The 22,392-nt window shown below is 35.4% G+C and overlaps 1 protein-coding gene across 1 annotated transcript in view; it reads right to left on the reverse strand.

The window, feature by feature from the left end:
• Nucleotides 1-3,821: 3,821 nt before the first annotated feature.
• LOC106180751 (G protein-signaling modulator 2) overlaps nucleotides 3,822-22,392 on the reverse strand; it is a 58,247-nt gene continuing 39,676 nt past the window's right edge. Inside the window, exon 14 of the mRNA XM_013564853.3 lies at nucleotides 3,822-8,465. Within this exon, the coding sequence (XP_013420307.1) occupies nucleotides 8,241-8,465 (225 nt within the window). The 3' untranslated portion in view covers nucleotides 3,822-8,240. The remainder of the gene's footprint in view (nucleotides 8,466-22,392) is intronic.

Genomic DNA, 22,392 nt, shown 5'->3' on the forward strand with positions numbered 1-22,392 from the left:
TGCGAATAGCGATATCACCTTTTATTTCGAGGCTATTATATGGGGCAAGTATGGGCGAGTTATGGCGTCGAGACGCTTGCGCTCGGTCGCAATGCGCGATGCTTTCGAGTTACGGGGCCCTGGCCAATCATAATAAACATCATCACGGTTGTCTAAGAAAAGCGCACAGTTTTCATAGTTGTAATTTCTTGTTTGTTTTACGAAATATTACCCTTATTAAATTACGAAAGCGACGTCGTTCTCATTTGCAAACAAATATTTTAACTTTTTCATTGAAATCGTGTTTCCCTTTTAAGTAAAAAAATAAAAAAATAATAATATTTCACTGTGTCAAAAAAAAAAAAAAAAATCAAAACGCAGCTGTTTTTTCAAACTTCCATAAAAATTCAATAAAATAGCAGGACCCTATGGCAAAGATACGTGTGATGTATTCCCTCTGTGGCCTTTTCTTTGAAAGAGGGAAAAAAAGAAAGTTAAGGCTCAAACGTAATATGACGTGTGATCCCTATGTCAAAAGCAATGCTGAAACTTATTTCAGTTGGTGATACACCAAAACGAAAGAGAAGACCCTTTTTTGCACCAAATCTTACTTGAGCATGGGCAAATGTGTTAAAATGCCAACGCCTAATCCTTCCATGCATCCCGCCGTCTAGATTCCAACATAGACATATCATGTTATATGTCATCGTGACATTAGTATAAATATAGGTATAACTATTATCATCATGTATCCTCACCGGATATAGAAGATGCGTGTTAATGATCAATTAAATCACATACGTGCTAGGAAATTGTTTTATACATGACGTCCATCTGACGTCAATTCAAAGTATTTGGACATACATGCATTTATGTATTTATATATAAACGTACCGCAGTCATGATGTGATAAATGCCATTTATTTCAATTCGATGAAACTTGGCACTTAGCGATTCAAACGTTTGACTCATTTACCATTGTAATATCAACGTGGTGCTAATGAGAAAAACTGAAGTCCAAAATTGCCGGAATGTTTACTTTTGCTGTGTTATATTTTATTCCGTTGTTTGTCCATGCGATGAAGAACTTTGAATTTTCTGATACCTATAATAACGATATGACTTGTTTTCGAGCAAGCTGCTTGTAAATTCAGGGTACGAATATACATCATGCAACTTACATTTTATAGGCCGACCACAAGAGATTTTGAAGCACCGAGTTTACACTCAATACTAGAAAGGTTTCTTGCTATTGCTTGCATACGTCTTCATTAAATCCTCCGTCGCCTCTGATCATTCGTATGCTTGATGAAGATGGACATCGTCATTACCTCAAATCTGGACGACTTTGAGGAGAAAAGAAAATTTAGTGTGTGACATTACTCAAAGATGCATTTAAATTAACTTGGAATCGATACAAGTTGCGATACGATGTGAGCACAGTCGATGTAGACAAACTGTTTGACACGTATTCCATGATTCGCCAATATGAGACGCCGTTCGTTATGTTTTTGACAAAATCCTTTTAGTTCCATGTTCGATATTCATACAATCTCTCTGAAGTCAATGTCGTCTCTTATTGTGATGACCTTGACCTCGTTTCCCTTGACCCTCAGTCTCCAAGTTAAATATTAAATCTTTTGGCAATTTTTCTGTCTTATTGTTCCAAGCTGCCCTATAAGCATACGTAATGCATTTAACTTTTAACATTTAACTTTTTATGGATGCACATTTATGTCTAAAGTGAAAACTATGGTAACTCAATGTACAATTCATTTGCACGTCAAAAACATTCTTGTTAATTTTACAAGATTCGCCTTACTACCCCATTTGTTAAAATCTGTTTCTGTTTTAAGTTATAATGTGACAAGAGCTTGAGAAAATGCCACTCCTTCAAATTTTACTGAGTGGCAAATTTGGTTCCTCTTCCCCTTTGGAAACCAATGAAAGATGTGCTTATATACAAAATCAGATTTGTTGTACGTCTACCTTTAAATTCGTTTTAAACAAATTTCGCGCGGCCACCGCCTGCCTCCGCAGAGACACCACACAAAAAGGGTTTCACGGGCAGTATACGAGCACCATACGGACATTACGTGGTAAATGTAATCAAGGCTTAACTTATGGAATTTATAATTAGCTGCAACTTTCTTGCTTTAAAACAGGCATAATTTTTCAGTTGTTTGGACTACTACTAACCTGCTTTGGGACAAAGTAGACTAGAATTTCAGTTTTTGCAGTTCCGACCAATTTTCGGTCTCATATTTGTTTGTGAAACCATTCCCATGCTATAAAACAGTAATGTGAAGGTTAGCTTACTTATAGTTCTTGGGGATGGAAAGTTTGAAGAGAGACAGAAAGGATGATATCTTTTATAGAAACTACGTAAGAGATCACTGTAATAATTACAAGGTACTAGTATACTGGTGTAGCAAGATCTCTGGTGAGAAATATAATAATAATCATAGGACAAATAATAATATAATATTTGAAGACAACAGGAATTTGTCCCTGTTAGAATTAACCAAAACCAGATCATCGTGACGTGACCATGTCCAATAAATGAGTTGAACTCCTGGGAGTAGTGTACCTCGGTTTACATAAGAGTTATTATTCGCAGCAAAGATAATTCATCATACACCAGTTCATCATACAAGATCAATACATGTCGTTCCCTAAGCTATTCTTGCACTCGGAAATGAAACAAGCTAAATAGCATCATCATCGGTGACATTACAAAACCGTTGTGCATAACTTGACGGTGATGATGTAATTAGTGAGAGACACTTTTCTCACGACACAGAAATAAATGCGTAACAACTGTAACACGGGTTTTGGAGAGCAAATTTTTGGCCCACTCTCACAATTATGGAACAAAAGAAAAGGCTGCAATATTAAGATTCAGCAACACTAAATTTGATGTTGACTACCAAGCGTTCAAGTCCCAATTCTAAATGGGGTAAGAGAGGACCAATTTTTGGTATAGAAGTTCTTTTGTACGGATGGCTCTAGTCTTGGATTATTATGATTTTCATTTTTTTGTTGACTATCATTATCTTCATTTCAAAACAAACGAGCCATCATATTGTCATATAAGTGGTGAACACCGATCAATAAATTATAAAGGCTATTGCACTCTTCATAAGATGCTGTTGGGTAGAATTTGTAACACGAAAAGATCCTCTGTTGATGGAAATAATATTGAGTGAATAAAATAAAATTTTAAGCAACCATTCATGCTAATTGAAAGCAGTTTCACTTTCTAGCACATGACAGTATTGCCTTTGGTTAAAAATTGAACTATATAGCTTTTATCGACACTTTTGCACGATAAAATATTGGCGCTTTAATAGTATATTTCAAATACAAATGCCGACCCCTATAGCTACCAGCTGTTTGAACGGGGCTTATTTGCTGAAACACAGCTTGGTACCGAAGGCAATGTATTTCTGCAAGTGATTCTATATACAATTTGATTTTTTTGTTTGTTCGTTTTAGTGCAGCGACTGCCACTTTTCAAGTACATGTAATCGTATTTTCATCGATTTGTTCTTGGATCTAGCCCCATGGTGTCATGAAAGGCTCGCTATCACCGAAACACAAACGTTTCCCGCGAGAGAGCTCTGACGATGGTGCAGGATGTTACGAACCATGTAGCTATGTTGGAAAAGTCGCCTCAAACGAAAAGAGATTGCCAATAGCACAATAAGGTGTAGAAGAGAAATGCTACATAATGAATGGTGTATCTGTGTTTTGGAAATTAATGTGGACTAAACGTTCCAATGCCGCCAATTGAGAGAGAGAGAGAGAGAGAGAGAGTGTGAGAGATTCAAACACGTACGAGTTTTGTTCTTTATTCTTATATTAGTTAAGATCCTATGAATACATTTTTCCAGAAATTTCATCTGTACAATTTCTAATAAACATATTTCACTTACAAGACCATAGGATATGTCCAAGCAAAAACATTAGCAAATACTCCGTCACATTCTTTCAGAAAAGTTAAAATATATATGAAATAAAAGCAAAATGATTGTTCCAGACAGCTCATGGAGCAAGTTCATAAAACTCTGTAAGCTGATGAAAATTCGCAATGCTCTTTCAAGACTCAGATATGTTAACAATCAAGGAAAATATATGTATGTCATTATATACTCAATGCCATAGGTGACAGAACTGCGCAATGTACACACGAAATCGCCTTAACACGTGGCATGGAAATCTTTAGTCTGTCTTCACCATTTCCCAGGAGAAACTCGTCTTCACACTTACAAAATAACTGTTTCTTTGGCCGAGCATCATAACTCAGCCGAACCACTTAAAACAGCGTAATAATTAAATGAATAACATGAAAACTAAAAATAAATAAATAAATAAAATACTCAGAAATGATAATTATATAAATGCTTAAAACTGCATGACCGTACAAAGACATGGCGAAGATAAAATATCAACGATTAAAAACGGCCTCTTCACCTAAATCTAATCAAAGCGTTTTGATCCTTTAGATCACTGATTATAATAAATTATCCGGTTTATTTCATGGCGTTTTTTTTTCCAGCTAGGATCCATACGTCATCCTTGTTGAAATATAAACCAATTAAGGAATGGAAAAATCTGGCCTCGCCCTGAAGTGAGGGGCAAAATGATTTAACAATGATCACAAAGAAACAAACACGGTCATTTTTGTCTTAATTAGAATGGAGACTATTCACTGGGTTTATTTCAAATTTACAGATTTATTATACTGATTAAGCGAATCACAATGGAGAGGCTCAACCCCCCCCCCCCCCCCCCCATAAAAGAGTCTGGTTTGCTTCATTAATTTTAACCTCTATATATAGAGCTGCAGTGTGCTAACATATAAAATTATCTAATACATCTTAATTTAGGTGTGAGCAAATTTTGTGGCAAATGTTGTCATTAAACAAAAATAATGTATTGTACAGTTAAGAACAGCTCTGTGCGCATAAAGGCAACAGTGCTTTGAGTTAGGGAACAGAGGGACAAACTGGCAAAACCAAAATAACTTTTTGTGTTCATCATTGCATGTGAAATCCACAATTTTTTGCATTTTTTTTTTTGAACACCCAAAGGTGGAAAACCTCCAAAAGTTTGAAAATTCCAATCATATATTTAATGAAAAAAAGGGGCGGGAGGGGGGAAGGGGACAAGCCATCACTTCATACCCCATGTGAAATTATTGAAATAGGGACTGCTGAAAACATTGGATTTAAAATAAACATGACTTCAGCATTAATATCATACAATACCAGATGCTATAAAACAAAACAATTTAAAATATTTTTAGCAATTAAAATAAATAAACCTCAGAAATGCTATCCTTTCACTATGTAATACCCCCTTTAAAGGCACACACAGAACAATAGACCTTTATTTAGAAATTCAAAATTTCTGGTAATTTCAACTTTTTTCCTTAGTCATCAAAGTAAGCCACATCCAAAACAGTTCTCCAGTCAATTCAAGCTAGCTTGTTTATGAGTTTAAATGCAAACTTCTTGGGCCAACAATTCCAAAACATTCCTTCAATTTCCCCCTAAAGATTTTAGAATGCAGTCCATTGTGCTTACGTTAAAACTGGTGCCAATGTGTTTATGTTACTTTTAATACAGATAAAGCAGATCTTCACATTGTAGGTAATGTGCAGTAGGCAATAATTAAAAGTATGTGTGTGCTTGTGTATGTGGTAATTATGATAATTATGCAGTAACTGCTTTAAATCTATACAAATATAACACTGTACACATCTGTGAACAAATTTTCAGCAAATATATTACTGATATATAACGTAAAGTGTGCGCCAGAATATACCAAACAAAAGTGAAAAATAATTATAAATGACAAGGTTTGTCAGCTTGTTGTGTCCATCTTCAGTAAAGATTTTACTGCTTGCGCAAAAAGTACTTTTCACTGTAGGATAATAATTACAATGTGTACATCATTATCACCTTAAAAGGTAAAAGATAAAAACTCAAAATGCTAATCCTACATAAACCACAGGGTTAATCAACTTGGTTCACATATACCAAAATGCTCATGCTGCTTCTAAAACAGTTCAGAATTAGAGCAGACTTTACCCTGAACACTTGAGAAACAGAAAATGTTTTGAATTAAAGAAGGGTTCAAGATGGGCATACAATAATTCATCAGTTTTAGCTCACACCAAAGAAAAAAAATCCATGCCACAAAATTTGTTTGACACAAACAATAATGGTAAGTATAAGGTGGTGAATTATGAGGAGTTTACTATGTGACAACTAACAATATTTCAGATCAATTGGGTTGATTCCAATTAACCTTCTTGGTCCAAATAAAGCTGCCCAATCAGTTGATAGACTGATGGAACTCAACTTGAACTGATGGCTTGGCCCATCGGGTTACCTTACCAACCCAGGTGACATGAAACTTTTGCAGCATGGATCCAGGAACTAGTTTCTGGGCTTCTTCTTAAAGAAGCATGCACTGTGAACTGAACTTAAGTGGCCAATACACAGCACATCACATCTAACCCAACCCAGACATGGGCTGTGGCAGTTTTGCTATTGATCCACCCAGAGCTGGCTGACTAGATTGCATTAGGATGTGGGCTCCAAGGGTTGACCTTATCGTGTCATGGAAACATTTCATCCCAGTTCAATCACAGCTGAGAAGTTTGAGAAAAAAATGGAGAAAAAAGAACAAAAATGAAACCCATCATGCAATAATTCAATGAGAATCATTCTACATGCACGCCAGATTGAAGTTTTGACTCACTGGTGCTCATCAATCCAAATCTACATTGCAAAATGGCCCTGAAAAGGCCAACTCTCAGCTTCATATTCCAAAAAGAAAATGTGAAATCTTTTGCAAAGTAGTCACTGCTGGCGCTGCTTAAGATCCAAATGAATGCACTCATTCAGAACCTACCATATAATTGGTTAAGTGAATAATTATTTTTACATATAAATGTAATGTAATGTCATATTACCATGCAGGAACTGAAAAGTGAGCTCCACTCCATAAATATGTCAAACAGAATTATCTGCTCCAAATGAACAACTTTCCAATGCAGACAAGATTAACTATGTTGGTTAAGCAGACTGTGTCATCTAAATCCAGACACAGTGACTTAATATGCTTTCCATTTTGAACTTTTAGCCAGGCGAATACATTGTTGAATTAGCGAGCATCCTCTGGACATATGATGGCAAATCTTATCATTGCTGAGTGCTCTTAAAATAAGATATGACTGAACTGCTTCTCCTTGTGATGAAATGACTGAATACTTCTTCAAATTTTTCCATTTCCAATTATTTAATGTTTTGGTTAAGTAATCCCATTTCTAAAATCCTTGTCACCTTGTTGTATTGGAATCGCTTAACCTTTGGTGTGGTTCTGAAACTGCTTACAAGAATGGCCTTGCTTTCTGGTGTTAAATCCTTAATACTTTAGAATTCTTGTCTGACACAAATGGCATAAATTGGACAGAACTAGTCTCTTACTGATCAGATGAAAATTTAGAGTGCTCTTTGTGCAGTTAAATGACCAGCAAAATTGTCTTTTTAAAAGTTAAATTTTGAAGATCTTGTGGCATAATTTTTAAGTGGCTTGAGCTATTGCGGTTTTTTTTTTCCTTTTCATTTTAATGCGACACCATCAGCATCTCAAACCAAATTGGTGTAGCTCATGAATAATTTGACTTAGAAAATGATAATTATGAATACTTCATTCTCCTATGTCTCTGTAATGGTGATTACTTGGTGCGGTTCTGAACCGGATTGCAAGCAATACCTCTCTAGAGGCAGTAAAGTGCTCCCACAAATACATTTACTCTAATACATCCGCTTGGAGTTTTTGGTTCAGTCTTGTGGGTTTTCAACCCAGGTGCAGAAAGCAAAAAACGTGATATACATAAATGGGTGTTTAAATTCCTTTTCAAAGAATAAGTAACTGATGCTTTCCCCATTCTTCTCTGGTTTTAAGAACTGTGCATGATCCAAAAAAAGTATGGTTTGGTTCATCCGTATATAAAAGCAACTGATCTTTCATTAAAACCATATGCCATTTGAACACTACCTTTGCCACTTCATGCCACTGAAATGTAACATACTAGGTAATAAAAGATAAATTTTCCATATTGTGAGTATCTTTTTATGGATTTTCTCACATTGTTAAGAAGCTGGAATTGTTTCGAGCAGCATGACATACTATCCTGGATTCATCAGTATCATTTTTCTTAAAGTCTGCAACTCATGCAAATGTCATTTCTTTTTCTTTTTTCCATTCACTGTGCTTGGCTCAGTCACATTTTTTGTGTCTTGGTCAGTTTCAGACTGTTTCTTTGGTGGTAAAACCGACCTTTGTTCGTCAAGGCGATTTGACTGTATACGCTGAATAAGTGTGAAGAAATCTTCATCTGGAACTGTTGGTGCTGAACGTACATCAACTGGTTGTAGATGACTTCTCTGGTCCTCTAATCTTGTTCCCTGTAAATATACAAAAAAGCTGAATATCAAAGAAGTCTACATTAATGACTATGCAAAAGGGGTTACTTTTTAGTATAGACAACTAAAAATTCAATTGCTTGACTATCACAAAAAGGAACTTACTTAATAATATAAAGAAATTAAAATTTTTTCCTTCAAATTATAATGCAGTTGGAACTGGTAAAAAAAGGCATGTATACTCATATCAAGACTACTAATTGGTGGGTACCATATTTTGACCACTCAGAAATGTACAAAACTGGCAATTGTAGTACTATTAAACCAAATGTTATCACCTGGCATAAGGAGCCATGTGCATAGGAGGTAAAAAAAAAAAAAAAAAAAAAAATCAGAAATGAAAAACCAAACTGTGATTAAGAGTTTCATGACAAAGACAAGAACAAAATTTGTAGGTATAATGAACAAGCCACTGGGAACTAGTGAAAATCACCACCATTTGCTCTCAAAATTATTAACATTTTTTTCTTTGTTTCACAACAAACATTAAGAGCAATACTTATGGACCAAATAATCACCAATGCTTTAAAAGGGGTGATTATATTGTTTCTCATTTGCCTAGGTCATCATGACATTTCAGAAATATGAAGAATTCTGTAATGGCTAAGTGTAAGTGCCAATGATAGCATTACATGGAATAAATATCAGGTAGTCATGCAATCAAATTCAGCATGCACATCACATCTGCACATGTTCACGCACACTTTATCATCCTTGTGCACGAACTGGAATTGTAAGTGAGTAGGTGTAATACTTATTACCCAAAACATGTGCACAGGTACATATCGGTTGTGGCATGTGCTTCCATGGACATGCTGTACTTTGTTGGATATACAGTGATGCAATTTGTTTGCGAAGCACTGCTGCCAATTACATTCATGCAAGCAGACAAAATGTATGGCTCACACGAGCAAAGATAAAACTCATGAGACCTAACAACATGCAAAGAAAAATAAATTTAGAATATAAAATTGCATAAAGGACAATGCTTAATTTGATTTTTTTGTAGGACAAACATCAGTTGAATGCTCTTGCTGAAACTACCCAGAAATCGCGCCATTATGCAATGTGATCCAGTTCATGTAAAAACAGCATGACAAGAACATAACTTGATACACACTTTCCATGTGATATATCTTGATACATCTGATGCAAAAACAAGTCTGCCTGGTTATTAATGAATAGGCTAAAAAAAACAAACAACAAAAACAACCACCTTGGCTGTAGACAGATGAAGAGTATTGACATATCGCTTAATCCCCTGCAAACTGCTGTTTGAGTCAATGAAAACAAACATGTTTTGCTCATAGTGAAGCAGTTGTCATTTGTTTTTTTTTAATTAAAACTTGTGAAAATGATGCTCCTCTTTCTACCATTTTTTTTTAGAAATAAGCAGCACACACTGTCAAAGTAAACTAGAGTCTTTGGAGAGGAAAAATATTTACCTATAAATCAGCATCAGAATAAATAAAAACATTAAATTCCTAACAATCACAAACACTTAATTAAATTTTTTATAAAAGTGTTAAGTAACAATTCAAATGGAATATTTTAACACCTATACTGGTGATAATCAACATGCAGTTGAATGATCAAATAATGTCCCACTATTTATATTTTTCTACATAACCTGATTTTGTGGTTTGAAACATTCTTCGAGTCTGCTACTAAAGTCCAAGTTTTGGTGTACAAATTTTCTTTAAATTAATGACATCCTTATCAAAAACTATGCCCAATACACATGACAATATTATAGCTGCTTTTGAACAGTCAGCACCACTGTTTGGCAAGAACATATTACCTACACATTGTCAAATTTGCTTACAGATAAAAAAAGGAGAGATTAGCTCGTCTCTATTCTGCAGTGTTATGATTGGTCAATTCCTTGTGAGAGGCTTTGTACTGGGTTGACCTCAATCCATCAAGACAATATTTGCTGCAGCCCTGAGTGCTGGTCTCATCTCTTGGGACAGGCTAATGGCTGGTGGTTACCTTACTGTGAGGTTATATAGAAACTGCAGAGATAAAAGTCCCAAGTGTGTCTACAGCTCACACAGTGAAACAGACAAATACAGCTGCGACAATCACGGAAACCAACAATAAACATATTTATGTGTTCTGTCGGGTCACCCACTGCATGTCCACTTTTTTGTAGTGAAGCGAAGAAATTTGACATAAATGCGAGATGGAGATATGTTTTTTTTTCAAAATTATTTGGAAACATCAAATGGACAATGCATAGACTATCTCTTATTGGCCAATACCTGGTGCAGTGTTTGAAATTGTAGCCCATCTCACATCTACACTTAACATAAATATGCAGATGTATATTGGAAGTCACAGGAAACTTAAAATATGCAGAACATTCTTAAAACAGACAAAGTCCACAACATTCAATCGTTCAGAACTAAGTATTGACTTACAGGGCCTGTATATAATAATTACTATCAATCAAGCCAATAATTCCCATTTTCTTCAGCCTCACCCAACAAAATTAATTAGGTCATTTTTGGGTACTTAACAAGCTGGCAGGAATTACTCCTTTATGTTCATGTGTTTTGCAACAGGAGATGAAACGCCTTCACTTCACCATCATTCTCTCTTAATGACGCAATTTTAAAGGGCCATTTCTTGCCTGATTAGGTGTCAGAGACATTGAGGTGCACAGTTCCATGGATAATTGTCTTATATGGCAAGGAGATGGCAACATATGTCATTCCATTCCATCATTCTTCTTTTTTTTCTTCACACCCATGTTATTGATTATTTTTTTCTGCTAAAACTTAAAAAACCCAGTTCATACCATATGTCTTGCAGAGAAAGATAAAGTATATGATGTAAACCAGCTGAGAGCTAATTCATTTTCCTGTAAATTTTATGAACAACCTAAACCTAACAATAAAGCTCCATAAAGGTCGATGCACAGGGGTACAATCTATGAAAATCAAAATCCAAGTTCTAAAATTTTATTAGATGCTCTCATGAATAAATCTCTGGTGCAAATACCGTGTTCTAATAGCAGGATGCCAGCAGAAACTGATATTTCTGTCAAGGTAAAGAACGACAGGCTATGGACTGATAAAGTTGCAAAACATGATTTATCCATGGCTCAAAATACCGTCTAGAGCTGAACAGAAAGTCTCCATCATTCTATTTAATTCACATTTCCAACACTGCTTCATAACAAAACCATCACAAGATCATTTGGAAAAAATATATATATTTATAGCAACAAGAAACGAAGTATGTAATTCTATGTTGGACTGGACCACAGTTGAAAAATTCTCAAGTTCAAAATTGCTGTAATTTATTAATTTTGGTCCTACTCTGTCCAGAATCTACATGATCAAAACACAGATCTTTATTCCATTTAGTCCATTCAGGGTGAGAACTGTGCAAAGCCATATAACCTCCATGTAACTCCATATAAAACCCTAGCTGCATAAGTTCACACATTGCTTTGGGGTCCAATCACTGTTTGTTCAAATGTCAATGGCAATATAATGATGCACTTTACGGAGGAAGTGGAATATACGCTCTAAGGTGTGCTGCAGTAAACTGTAAACTATGGGTTTCGATGAAGTACAGTCATCACTTACAATTTTCGTAGTTAATACTAATATCATTTCACTGATTATTTTCAGTTATTCATAAAAGCAATTTCTGACACAAGGCCAACTACTTTGTAAGACATCTGAATCAACATTTTGAAGTTTAACTAGGGTAATAAAACATTGTATAATGGATGTGTATTATTTATAATGTTCCAATTTAATGAGTTCTAACCATAATTCTTCAGCAGGCTTATCTCAAGATGTTTCGGGTAGAGCAAAGATTGAATTGTTGGTGTCCAAACAAAATCATGACCAATGCTGATTTTGTTGGGGTATGCTTATACTAAAATTGAGCAAACATACAGTAAATATATACATTTCAAGGCACATTCACAAATGCACTAACTTCATCAAACAACAGGTTAAGCATCTTCACCAAACAACATACCCCTGTAGTTAAAGGAAAGTGCTTTCAAATCTGGCTCACAGATTTGTTTACAGCCTAATTCACATTCTCTTGATGATAAAATGACACAAAACCTACACAACTGTTTAGTCTAGCCACTCAGCAAAGTAAAAAGCCAGTTGCCCACCAACCAATCCTTTCCCTTTTTGCACTTCGTTTGAGCCTATCTCAATTAGTCTTAGTCTAGTTCAACAAGATTCTGCAGGTATCTTGGGAGTTATAAGTTTAGGTTTGTAATGGGATGCATCCTGTATAAATCTGTTTCACATTTAAGATACACAAGTTATTCAATGACCCGAAATGATGTGTTTTTTTCTGTCTGTCTGTGTTGGGTTCCCAAAGGGTCAATATGTCAATCCCACCCCCCCCTCCTCCAAACAAAAATTGTTGAAATTCTTCCAGATAAACAGTTTTGTTGAATGAAAATTTTGGCAAAATGACCAAAACAGAGAGAGAGAGAGAGAGAGAGAGAGAGAGAGAGAGAGACTACAAAGTTTGACCAGATAGTCTAGACAACTGTCTTATGAGCTCTAGTCCGATCAATCCATATCCGTCAGTCTAAACCTGCCTATCAGTAAGAACGTCCAGCCTACTCCCCAGATATCCATGTCTTACCCGGCCTTGCATGCACCGAGGCTGAGTGTGATAGATAAAATTTGATTTTCACATGACTGAGAGCTCTGGCGTGGGTTACTGAGAATGATGAGATGAATGTAATATAGAAATCAATTCAAGGCAATTTGGCTTTCCATATTCCCCGTAGAAGAACAGAGATTTGCTTTAGCCCAGTGGCAAACTCGGCATCTTCACAAATATTGTTGATCATAGTTGCCCGCAAGGGCAGGAGCTTAGTTTAAGTGATGCACTGAATAAAAAAATTCTTAATTTCATTTCTTCCGTTGTTCCAAATAGCTTACTGATCCTGGGCACTGACAACATGCCAAATGAAAAGACTGTAAGCTACAGATCTTTCAAGACTATATTAAGTAGCCTCTGAGCCCCACACGGCCTGTCTGCGTTCATCCTGGCACTTCAGCCATTTTGTATCGTTATACTAACCTTGACATTTACCAAACCATCACCGCCTATCACAGGGGCGGATGGAATATGTGTTCTGGGTCTTCCAGAAGAGGGTCAGAATTTTTCAAGTTTACATTGAAAGGCATCCAATTTTTTCTGTCGGAAGACAGACAAAAAAGGAGGATGGATCAACAAAGATAATTTGGAAGACTGTCAGAAAATATCTCTGGAACCGCCCCTGTATCAGTTGTCTGTAACCACAGCAACAAGATATTCTCATCCTTAACAAGAGTTGAAAGCATAATAAATATCAAAAGATGAAGTAATAATTAGTTATGTGATACATTAAAGCATGATTTTTAAAAACTAAGCTACCAAGTGGCAATATATACATGTAAGTTTTGGAAGCCAGCTAAACAGTCAGGTAAAACGATTTATCTGTATTGTTCCAATTAATTCCAACACAAAACTTCTACTCCAAACATTGAGCACATAATATACTGAAAAAAAAAATCATTTAAAGTAACTTGTAATTTTCTTAATAAAAATAACAATTTTCAACTATTTCAATTCAATTTATTCAGACTATAGCCATAAAATTGTTTTACGTATGTTGAAGTTGGCAGTAGGCCCGTTAATTTTCCCAAGCAACAGTTGCCTGAGCTTTTGATCTGGATAATACAATAATCATTCTTAAATGACACAGTAAACTTGAACAGAAAGAACAGAAAGGTTAGAGGTTTGGAAAAGATAAGCTCCGTGCCAGTTAACAATTCTGTAAGAATATAATGGTAGTCTCTGGAGGGAAGACTCTGAGTCACTTATGTTTGTTTATGAGTCCTTATGTGGTTAAGAAGCCCAACTGGGGATTTGCAATGTTTCTGGCATATTTGGCACTGGGAGTCTATATTTGCACTAATCTGCATGGGAACTATTCTGGGAAGTCACTCTCTTGCTGCCTTCACTTTCTTATTTTCCATTTTTTCAAAACCTCAGAGCAGTCAAGCAACACCAATCTCGGTCTCTAGCTATAGTGGAAAGTTACACCATTTCAGGTTAACTTTAAGATTGTCTTTGAAGCATTCGTGTTAGTATCCTTTGTTTCCCTGCCCTTGTGCAAGCTCTCAGAATAGAAACAGCTTGGGAATTTGGTGGTAATCCATTCTAATGACATGACCTGACCATCAGAACATTATCTTCAGCATCATTGCCTCAGTGGAGATAGACCAATCTTTCAAGGACTCCAGTGTTCATGATCTTGTCTTGTCACTTTATCCCAAGATCAGAACCTTGGGAATTCAGTTATTTTCAATGTTTCTTATATGTAGTCCATGATTCACAACCATACAGAAGAGAGGGGCGACAACTGCATTGTATATTTTGTGTCAAGAATAATATCATGGTGTTGAAGTATTTTGTTGCATAGTCTTCTCAGAGCTTTATCTTGTTTGCCATCACTTGTGATAACACTGCCCTATATTTGAAAAAGTGCTTCAGAGCTGGTTGCTGGTTGATAAAGTGAGTGTATAGGTGGTTGTGGTGCTTCAGAGCCGGGTGCTGGTTGATAAAGTAAGTGTACGGGTGGTTGTAGTGCTTCAGAGCTGGGTGCTGGTTGATAAAGTAAGTGTATGGGTGGATGTGGTGCGTCAGAGCTGGGTGTCGGTTGATAAATTAAGTAAATGTACGGGTGGTTGTGGTGCTTCAGAGCTGGGTGCTGGCTGATAAAGGAACTCTGCTTTCTCTAAACTTATTGTAACTTATCTGCAGATCATGCTTACAAAGTTCTGAGGAACAGCTAAGAGATTTTGTAAGTATATAATGTTCAACTAAACCAACAAAACAAAAAATTTACAACTCAAAGTTCATGTTGCTTAAACATTTTACTCTGCATTTATTTACTAGAACTCAACATATTCCTAACTCAAGAAAACAAACAAAAACTACAGTTTTTTTTGTTAACTGTGCCCCAAATAAGCAGAAGCTTCAAAAAAGCATAATTATAGCTGTCTGGAGGAAAAAAACAAGTAAAACTGCAGGCATATTTTGTAAACAAAACTACAAATAATAACCCAAGATTCAGGAGAACATTTCCCTTTTCCCAATACACACATTATATGCCACTTTCACTCAATTTACCAATCTCTTTTGTTTCAATATAACTCTAGAGAGGCCACTGATCATGATCTATGGATAAGTAACTAACTAAGCAATATTGATTCCATTCAAAGATGCCTAGTTTTCATCCCCTTGCGAGAGCTGTTCCTGATATTGTGAAAACATCAAAGGAGTGTACCTCGCCCACACTGTGTGAAAGAAGTATTATCTAACCTGCTTCTGAATTAGTAAAACTGGGTGGTATTAACAGCAATAAGGGCAGATGCATTTACAAATTCAATGCAGACCTTATAAATATGATAATCAAAACATTTGTATTAATCCTACATAAGACTTAATTGCAAATTAAGTACCTCCAGTCTGGACCATAATGCATATGTTAGAGTAGTATGATAGGTCTATTTTCAAACTGGTCATAAGGAACATCAATAGCATGATAAACCTACTTTTAAAGAGTCACTCTGGCACAGAATTTAGAAAACATTCTCCGATTTACTGAGTGACTTGTTGCTAATTCACTGCTTTTGTGTAAGGGAAAACTCTCTCTCTGTCTCTCTCAATACAACCAATATCATGGGAGAAAGATACATATTGGAACAAAAATGAAAAAGTTTCCTGCAACAGCTGTTCACATGCTGTACAGGTTTTATTGATCACTGATCAAATGGAATACAAACACCTTCATAAAACCTTACATGTCTGAAGCAACATTTTGTTTTGTCTTAAGCAATCCAATGTGCATATGTAATAAATATACCATCTAGTCTACGAGGCATACACAATGTACACATGCCCAGAGCCTGCATGGATGTCGCATACACCTCGCTGACAAGCAGTGTACCTGACTTGGCATACCACTGCAGTTATCAAGAACAAACCACCTAAGAGTGTGCTGCAACTTGCAGTCAGGTGTGACATGTGAGATGCATCACTTCTGAATCTTTTGTTTTCAATAAATGTCATAGAGTACATCCTGCAGGCATTCCACCTCAAACAGGCCATTATTATTATTATTATTATTATTATTATTATTATTATTATTATTTTTATTATATAAAATTGTACACAGTAGCAGCCGTACTATACCTGATATGCATAACTGAAAGTTTGTAATACAGTAGTAAGCCTAAAATACAGAATTAATCTTATTATCATATTTTCTACTTCCAATGATGCAGGTATTTATATTTCTAGAATGTATAATTAAACAATGACTGAATAGTTTTAAAAGACAATGACTCAGCGAGTGCTTTCTCAATTACTGAACAGGAAAAAAACCTTAAATGGGTTTATATTACCTAATTAGTTTTCAAGAACTAGCTAGTTTTATTGCTGTTTATTGCAAGGCAAGGTAATTCCTTAATGATGACGTCTGATTAAGCAGAAAAAACACCACATTTAAAGAGTTAATATAATTATTATATCAAGTTTGGGTATCACTTATTTTCTTACCCACTTTAAAGAAAAATGACTGATTCCATAATTCCACAGTTCTGTATTTCTGACAAATGCAAAAACTTCAAGATGATAGTGAAGTAAATGAATTACAAATTTTGCATCACTCTATCATAAACTCAGTCAAAGTTGAGGACATTTGAGCCTTGGCTCTAACCTTTGACCTTATGCTCTCTAGTGGGCCAAAGTCCACTGAATAATATTAAATTAAAAATCATCTGCATTCAATATAGGTCTGCCACTATCTTTTCAGTTAACACTAACAGGATTATCACATCTTAAAGATCTGTCATTTTTACCAATTAAAACTGTGAAAGTGCCAATAATATGGGGGAAATAAAGTCAAACATAACATAGTATATTATCGACAAAAATGCCAAGCTTTGAGATATTAATGTTTGGTTTACCAAAGACCTTAGATAAAACCTTCCATTTGCTAAGGAAGAGCATTTAAATTATTGAAAACTGTCAAGACATGAGCAGGGGCGTGCCAAAAAATGGTGTTCTTTATGTTATTGACTGGTGCTCAATCTTAATATGACAGGTGCTTGCTTAACTTATGAGGTTACTGGATTGCAATAGTCTGCTTCAGGAGGATTTTTTTTTAAATGGGGCAAATCAAAATTTGTTAATATCTTTACTTATGAAACTTAATATGAAAGTAGTTTTTTTTTTCATGCCAACTTCTAATCACAATCACCATTTTCTTTTTTTATCTTGTTGGAAATGTCAGCTGTTGCTTAGCACTCTTCTTGAACATTACTCCTTTGGTTTACCCATAAAATATTCATTTTATCAGACAATCTTATCTCCTCATGTCTCTTGCGGGTTGAAGAGCATATTCATTGCTTGTTTTATGGAAATTAGTGCTGGCTTGACACACTTGATTAGTTCCACAAATGGCAGATAGGGCGACTTCAAGTACAGAGGTTTAAACATCTGAAACTTCTTGCGCGACCAATAAACCTTGATGGGCAATTCAAGAATATTCCTACCATATAATTTAAAAAAAAAATTTAATCCAATGTTAAGTATGCAACACTGTTAACCATCTGACTACATTGAAAGCCAACAAATCCTTCAAACAATTGAATTTCAGACTGTGCCAAAAACTTATCAGTCAACTGACTCTTGGGGACAACAGGTCTGAGCATCTTATGGCCCTGTAGCAGTAATGGTGGCCAGTAACTGAACAAATTTACAACATTTTACTGGCTTCAGTTTAGCTGGTATCTGGCTGGAGACCAGTGTTGGCATTACACACTGAAATTTATGTAGAAAATTTATTTAGGACACAGATTCCATTCAATGTACGAGTTCATAAAGATCATACGCATAGCTGTTTTATTATATTTTTTGGTAACCAACCAAATGACCGTGCAACCAAACTGGACATATTTAGAAAATTTACAATAATAAATTTGATAATAAACATCATGGATAATATAATAAATAGTACAGTACATGGACAGTATAATAAATAAACAAATAAAATACAACCGTGACAGTGGGGAATGTCACTGAATTAGTTCAAGATATGCTGGGATGTGTACAAAAGCTCAGGAGAAAAAAAAGATTGTTTTGACAAAAAAAAAAAAAGAAGAAAAAAAAAACCCCACACACCTTAGTACATCAAGTAGTACTACCTGGTTTTCTAATCAGATTAACAATAATCCAACAGCTATTTTAATAAACACGATTATCATTATAAAGAAACACACAGCAATTCTATCATATCTACCCAATCCACTGTCAGTGAAAACCATTGTTTCTTCTTTGATTATACTTATAAGCAACTACGGAATATACAAACCCTATTATGAGTTTCATTCATGCTTACAATTACTTCACAGTAATAAACTGCTCTTGAATAATGAAATGAAGAGATGGGATAATAATCTTTTCTATATTTAACTCATTGTGACAGTTATTAGACAACAGTGTGGAAATTTTACGTGTAGCAAAGACTAATTTTAATCCTATTCACATTCCAACAGTGCTGTTAACACCAAAAAGTGGGTTTATTGGACCATGGTTTACTTCACTGACTGTTTTAAATTATAATATATATATATGACACATTTTCTTTTCAAAGCCTCAACTCCTTTGCAAACCCTGCCCCATATTTCCATAAAAGCCTCCCTCACTGCTGCAGTTAGGGCATTCTCTCTGGCCACAGAAAACTTAAGATGGTGAAACGGAGCAATCAGTCAGGAAACAATTATCCTCTAGCTGTCTTATCTGATAGTAATAAAGAACACTTACACAGACACCTGTAGAGATCAATTTCTTTACAGTTTAGTTTAGGTGTCCTTGATCACAATTTACATCCTTTGTATGCACTGACTAGGAATGCTATTTGCATGTTTTCTGGGAATGATCGTTTGGATAATTATGGGATTTTGAAAAAGAATCAATAGCAGGGGAATATTTTTTCTGATGATAATAAGAAAGGATAAGTTTTCCCTCCTCTTCAGCATCCTTTGCTATTTTATCCACCAAGTTGCAAATTGAGCAGACAACATTCTGTTTCTGAAATGTATTGTAAACTGTTTGTCTACTGCTAGCATCCATAAAAATCCTAACTTGAACAATCATATGTCACGTGCCGCAAAAGAAATCCAAGGAGAATGATACATCTCTTTTTATTCTTATTTAAAAAAAAAAAAAAAACTTTTCAAGAGGCAATCACATCTGTTTACATAAGCCTTACAGTTTTCAGATATCCAATACTGGTTGAAAAGCCAACTGAAGATAACTGAAATGATGACAAAAAACAGTATTTTATCTATATAGCATCAGACCTAGAAATTCCTATCCACCAGCAAAACTTTGCTTTTTCAAAGTTCAGAGAGGTCTTTTCTGAGAGTTGTGGAAATCTGATATAAAATTTTTGAAAGTGGGGTGTGGTAGGGTGGAGAAGGGGAGGGGGTAAATTCTGCCAGTTGATGGTCTGCTGTTCTTATTTCCTTGGCACTGCCAGGTTTGGGGAAAAAAACAGAAATCCCATGATACATCCTAATCATCGGTATGCGATGTTATTTCTCTCAGGACACAAGTATGTCTGTTTATATTAACTATGGTCATGCTATGTAGGATAATATATTCTAACAGCATGAAAAACTTCTCAGTCCTTTATTATTGATCACCTTCCAACCACAAGCAAGTGGGTACTAGAAAAGCACTCAGAGAATGCAGACCTCTGCCAAGGCAGTGCAATTCTACTTAACATCATTTATTATTTGGTTAAAATGTAACCACCGAAATCTTACCAATATGAATTCTAAGTTAGACCATTTCTGGCCTATCCTGAAATTTTAATTAAAATCCGTCCATAACTTTTTGAGTCAGGCTGTTTTAACACTAACACTTTAACACTTTTAAAACTAACAAACCAACCAAGGCAAAAAAAAAAAAAAAAACATAGTTACCCAGATTAGGTATATCTATCCAAATATAACATTTCCCTGGAGACTTCAACATCCTTATTCACTACCTGCATCCAAAGAATTGAGATCCAAAATCCATTTTTGAGTTGTAAGTTTGTGCCTCAACATAGGACAGCATTTCTTTCATAACTTACGGTAGCATAAGAACTTTTAGCTTTCTGAATCAAACAAGTGTGTATATCAAGTTTAAGTAATTTAAATAAATTGATTTTAGAAAACTTTAGCAGCCTTACCATTGGCCAGGTTGTACTAAGAGTGACACCTATACTCAAGTGAGGTCTCTCTTGATGTTGTTTACATAAACAGCACGTTCATGGAATGTGTGACCCAAACCAAGACGAGTATATACAACGTAAAAATCCATACACATTTCCTTGAAAAGGGATATCCTGCACACTGTTAATGGGGCATTTACAGCAAATTGAACTGTAGCTTGCGGCAAAAACAGGGGATTGCACTTCACCGACTCATCACTTTCACACAGGCAAGGAACTGGCAATCGGAAAGGAAACTGTATATTTGATAGGGAAAACTAGACCAAAGTTAGGTGGTCAAGTCACTTTTTGGGAGGTTATGGGAACGTCTATAATTGTACTATAATCGTACAACACAGCAACAACACTGGACCTTTGTTTCCAATGGTAGTGAATATAACAGTTAATTTTACAAGCCAGAATACCGTGCACGAGTACAGGTTTTTTAAGTTGACAATTGCCATGACAGCTGGTGGAGTTTAAGAATTTATCTGTATAAGAAATAGTTTCATTGGATATGTAAATAGTTAAACTGAATTGAAAAATATATAGGGTGTTTAGACTTTCAATTTTTTAAATCATGTGGGTGGATTAGCAGTAGATTAGTTTGGCAAAATTAGTTGAAAAGACCAGAAGCAATGATCAGTAGCTCAGGAAACCTACATCCCAGTGCCTCTTAGACTGGGTTCCCATGCCTAGATCGATCCATCAGGATCGGTCTAACTCCCTGGGGAGTCTCACTAAATTGCTATCAACTAACCTGCTTAAATGTTTGTCACGCCTACCAAATTATCTAGAGGGTAAAGATAATTACCCCCTAACAGCTTTACTAGGTGTGACAGACATTTAAGCCGGTTAAGTTGAAAGCAATTTAGTGAGACTCCCCAGGGAGATAGATCGATCCAAGTATCTGTGGGAATGGTCCCTTACTGCTACATCTACAACAACTGTGATTTCCTTTCTTTTCTTCTCTTCCATTTTTAAATCTCCTACATGCTGCGAATCCTTAAACTGTTCTTCAACTATAACAACAATTCAAGCCTAAAAAGTGTCTACTGGCATTTATCTTTATGTCACCTAAAAAACAATTGTACAGAACTGTAACATTCTGTGAAAAGCATCATTAATCAAAACCCTGCAGGTAAATAATTGGAGGCTTTTGTTCACATTCTACTGGGACAAATGTCCTCAGAATGAAAAGATCAATATAACAGAAAAGTTATGCAACATGCAGGGGGAAGATAACAAAATGACCACATTTCATGTTATTATTATTCCCACGTTGACTTTTCAGGATAAAATACATTAAAAATTCTAGGAGACGTAATGACAGCAATACATACAAATCTATACCAACATATACATGAAGGCACACACGTACACACATAGCACTAATGAAAGCCTGTTCATATAAATAATGAGAAAAAGTAAGAAATACTTCACAATTATTCACCAATTTTAAACAGTAAAGGCTAAAACTGGGCGAATTTGCCAAATCGAAAAAAATATATATATATGCTAGTAAACTTAACATGCCATTATATCAGTTTACCTACTGGGTCATTCTGAGGCCACATTAGTACAAGTAGTTTCTCG

Source organism: Lingula anatina, chromosome 3 (genome assembly GCF_051362555.1).
Source record: "Lingula anatina isolate TDL-2025a chromosome 3, LinAna3.0, whole genome shotgun sequence".
Taxonomy (NCBI): Eukaryota; Metazoa; Brachiopoda; class Lingulata; order Lingulida; family Lingulidae; genus Lingula; species Lingula anatina.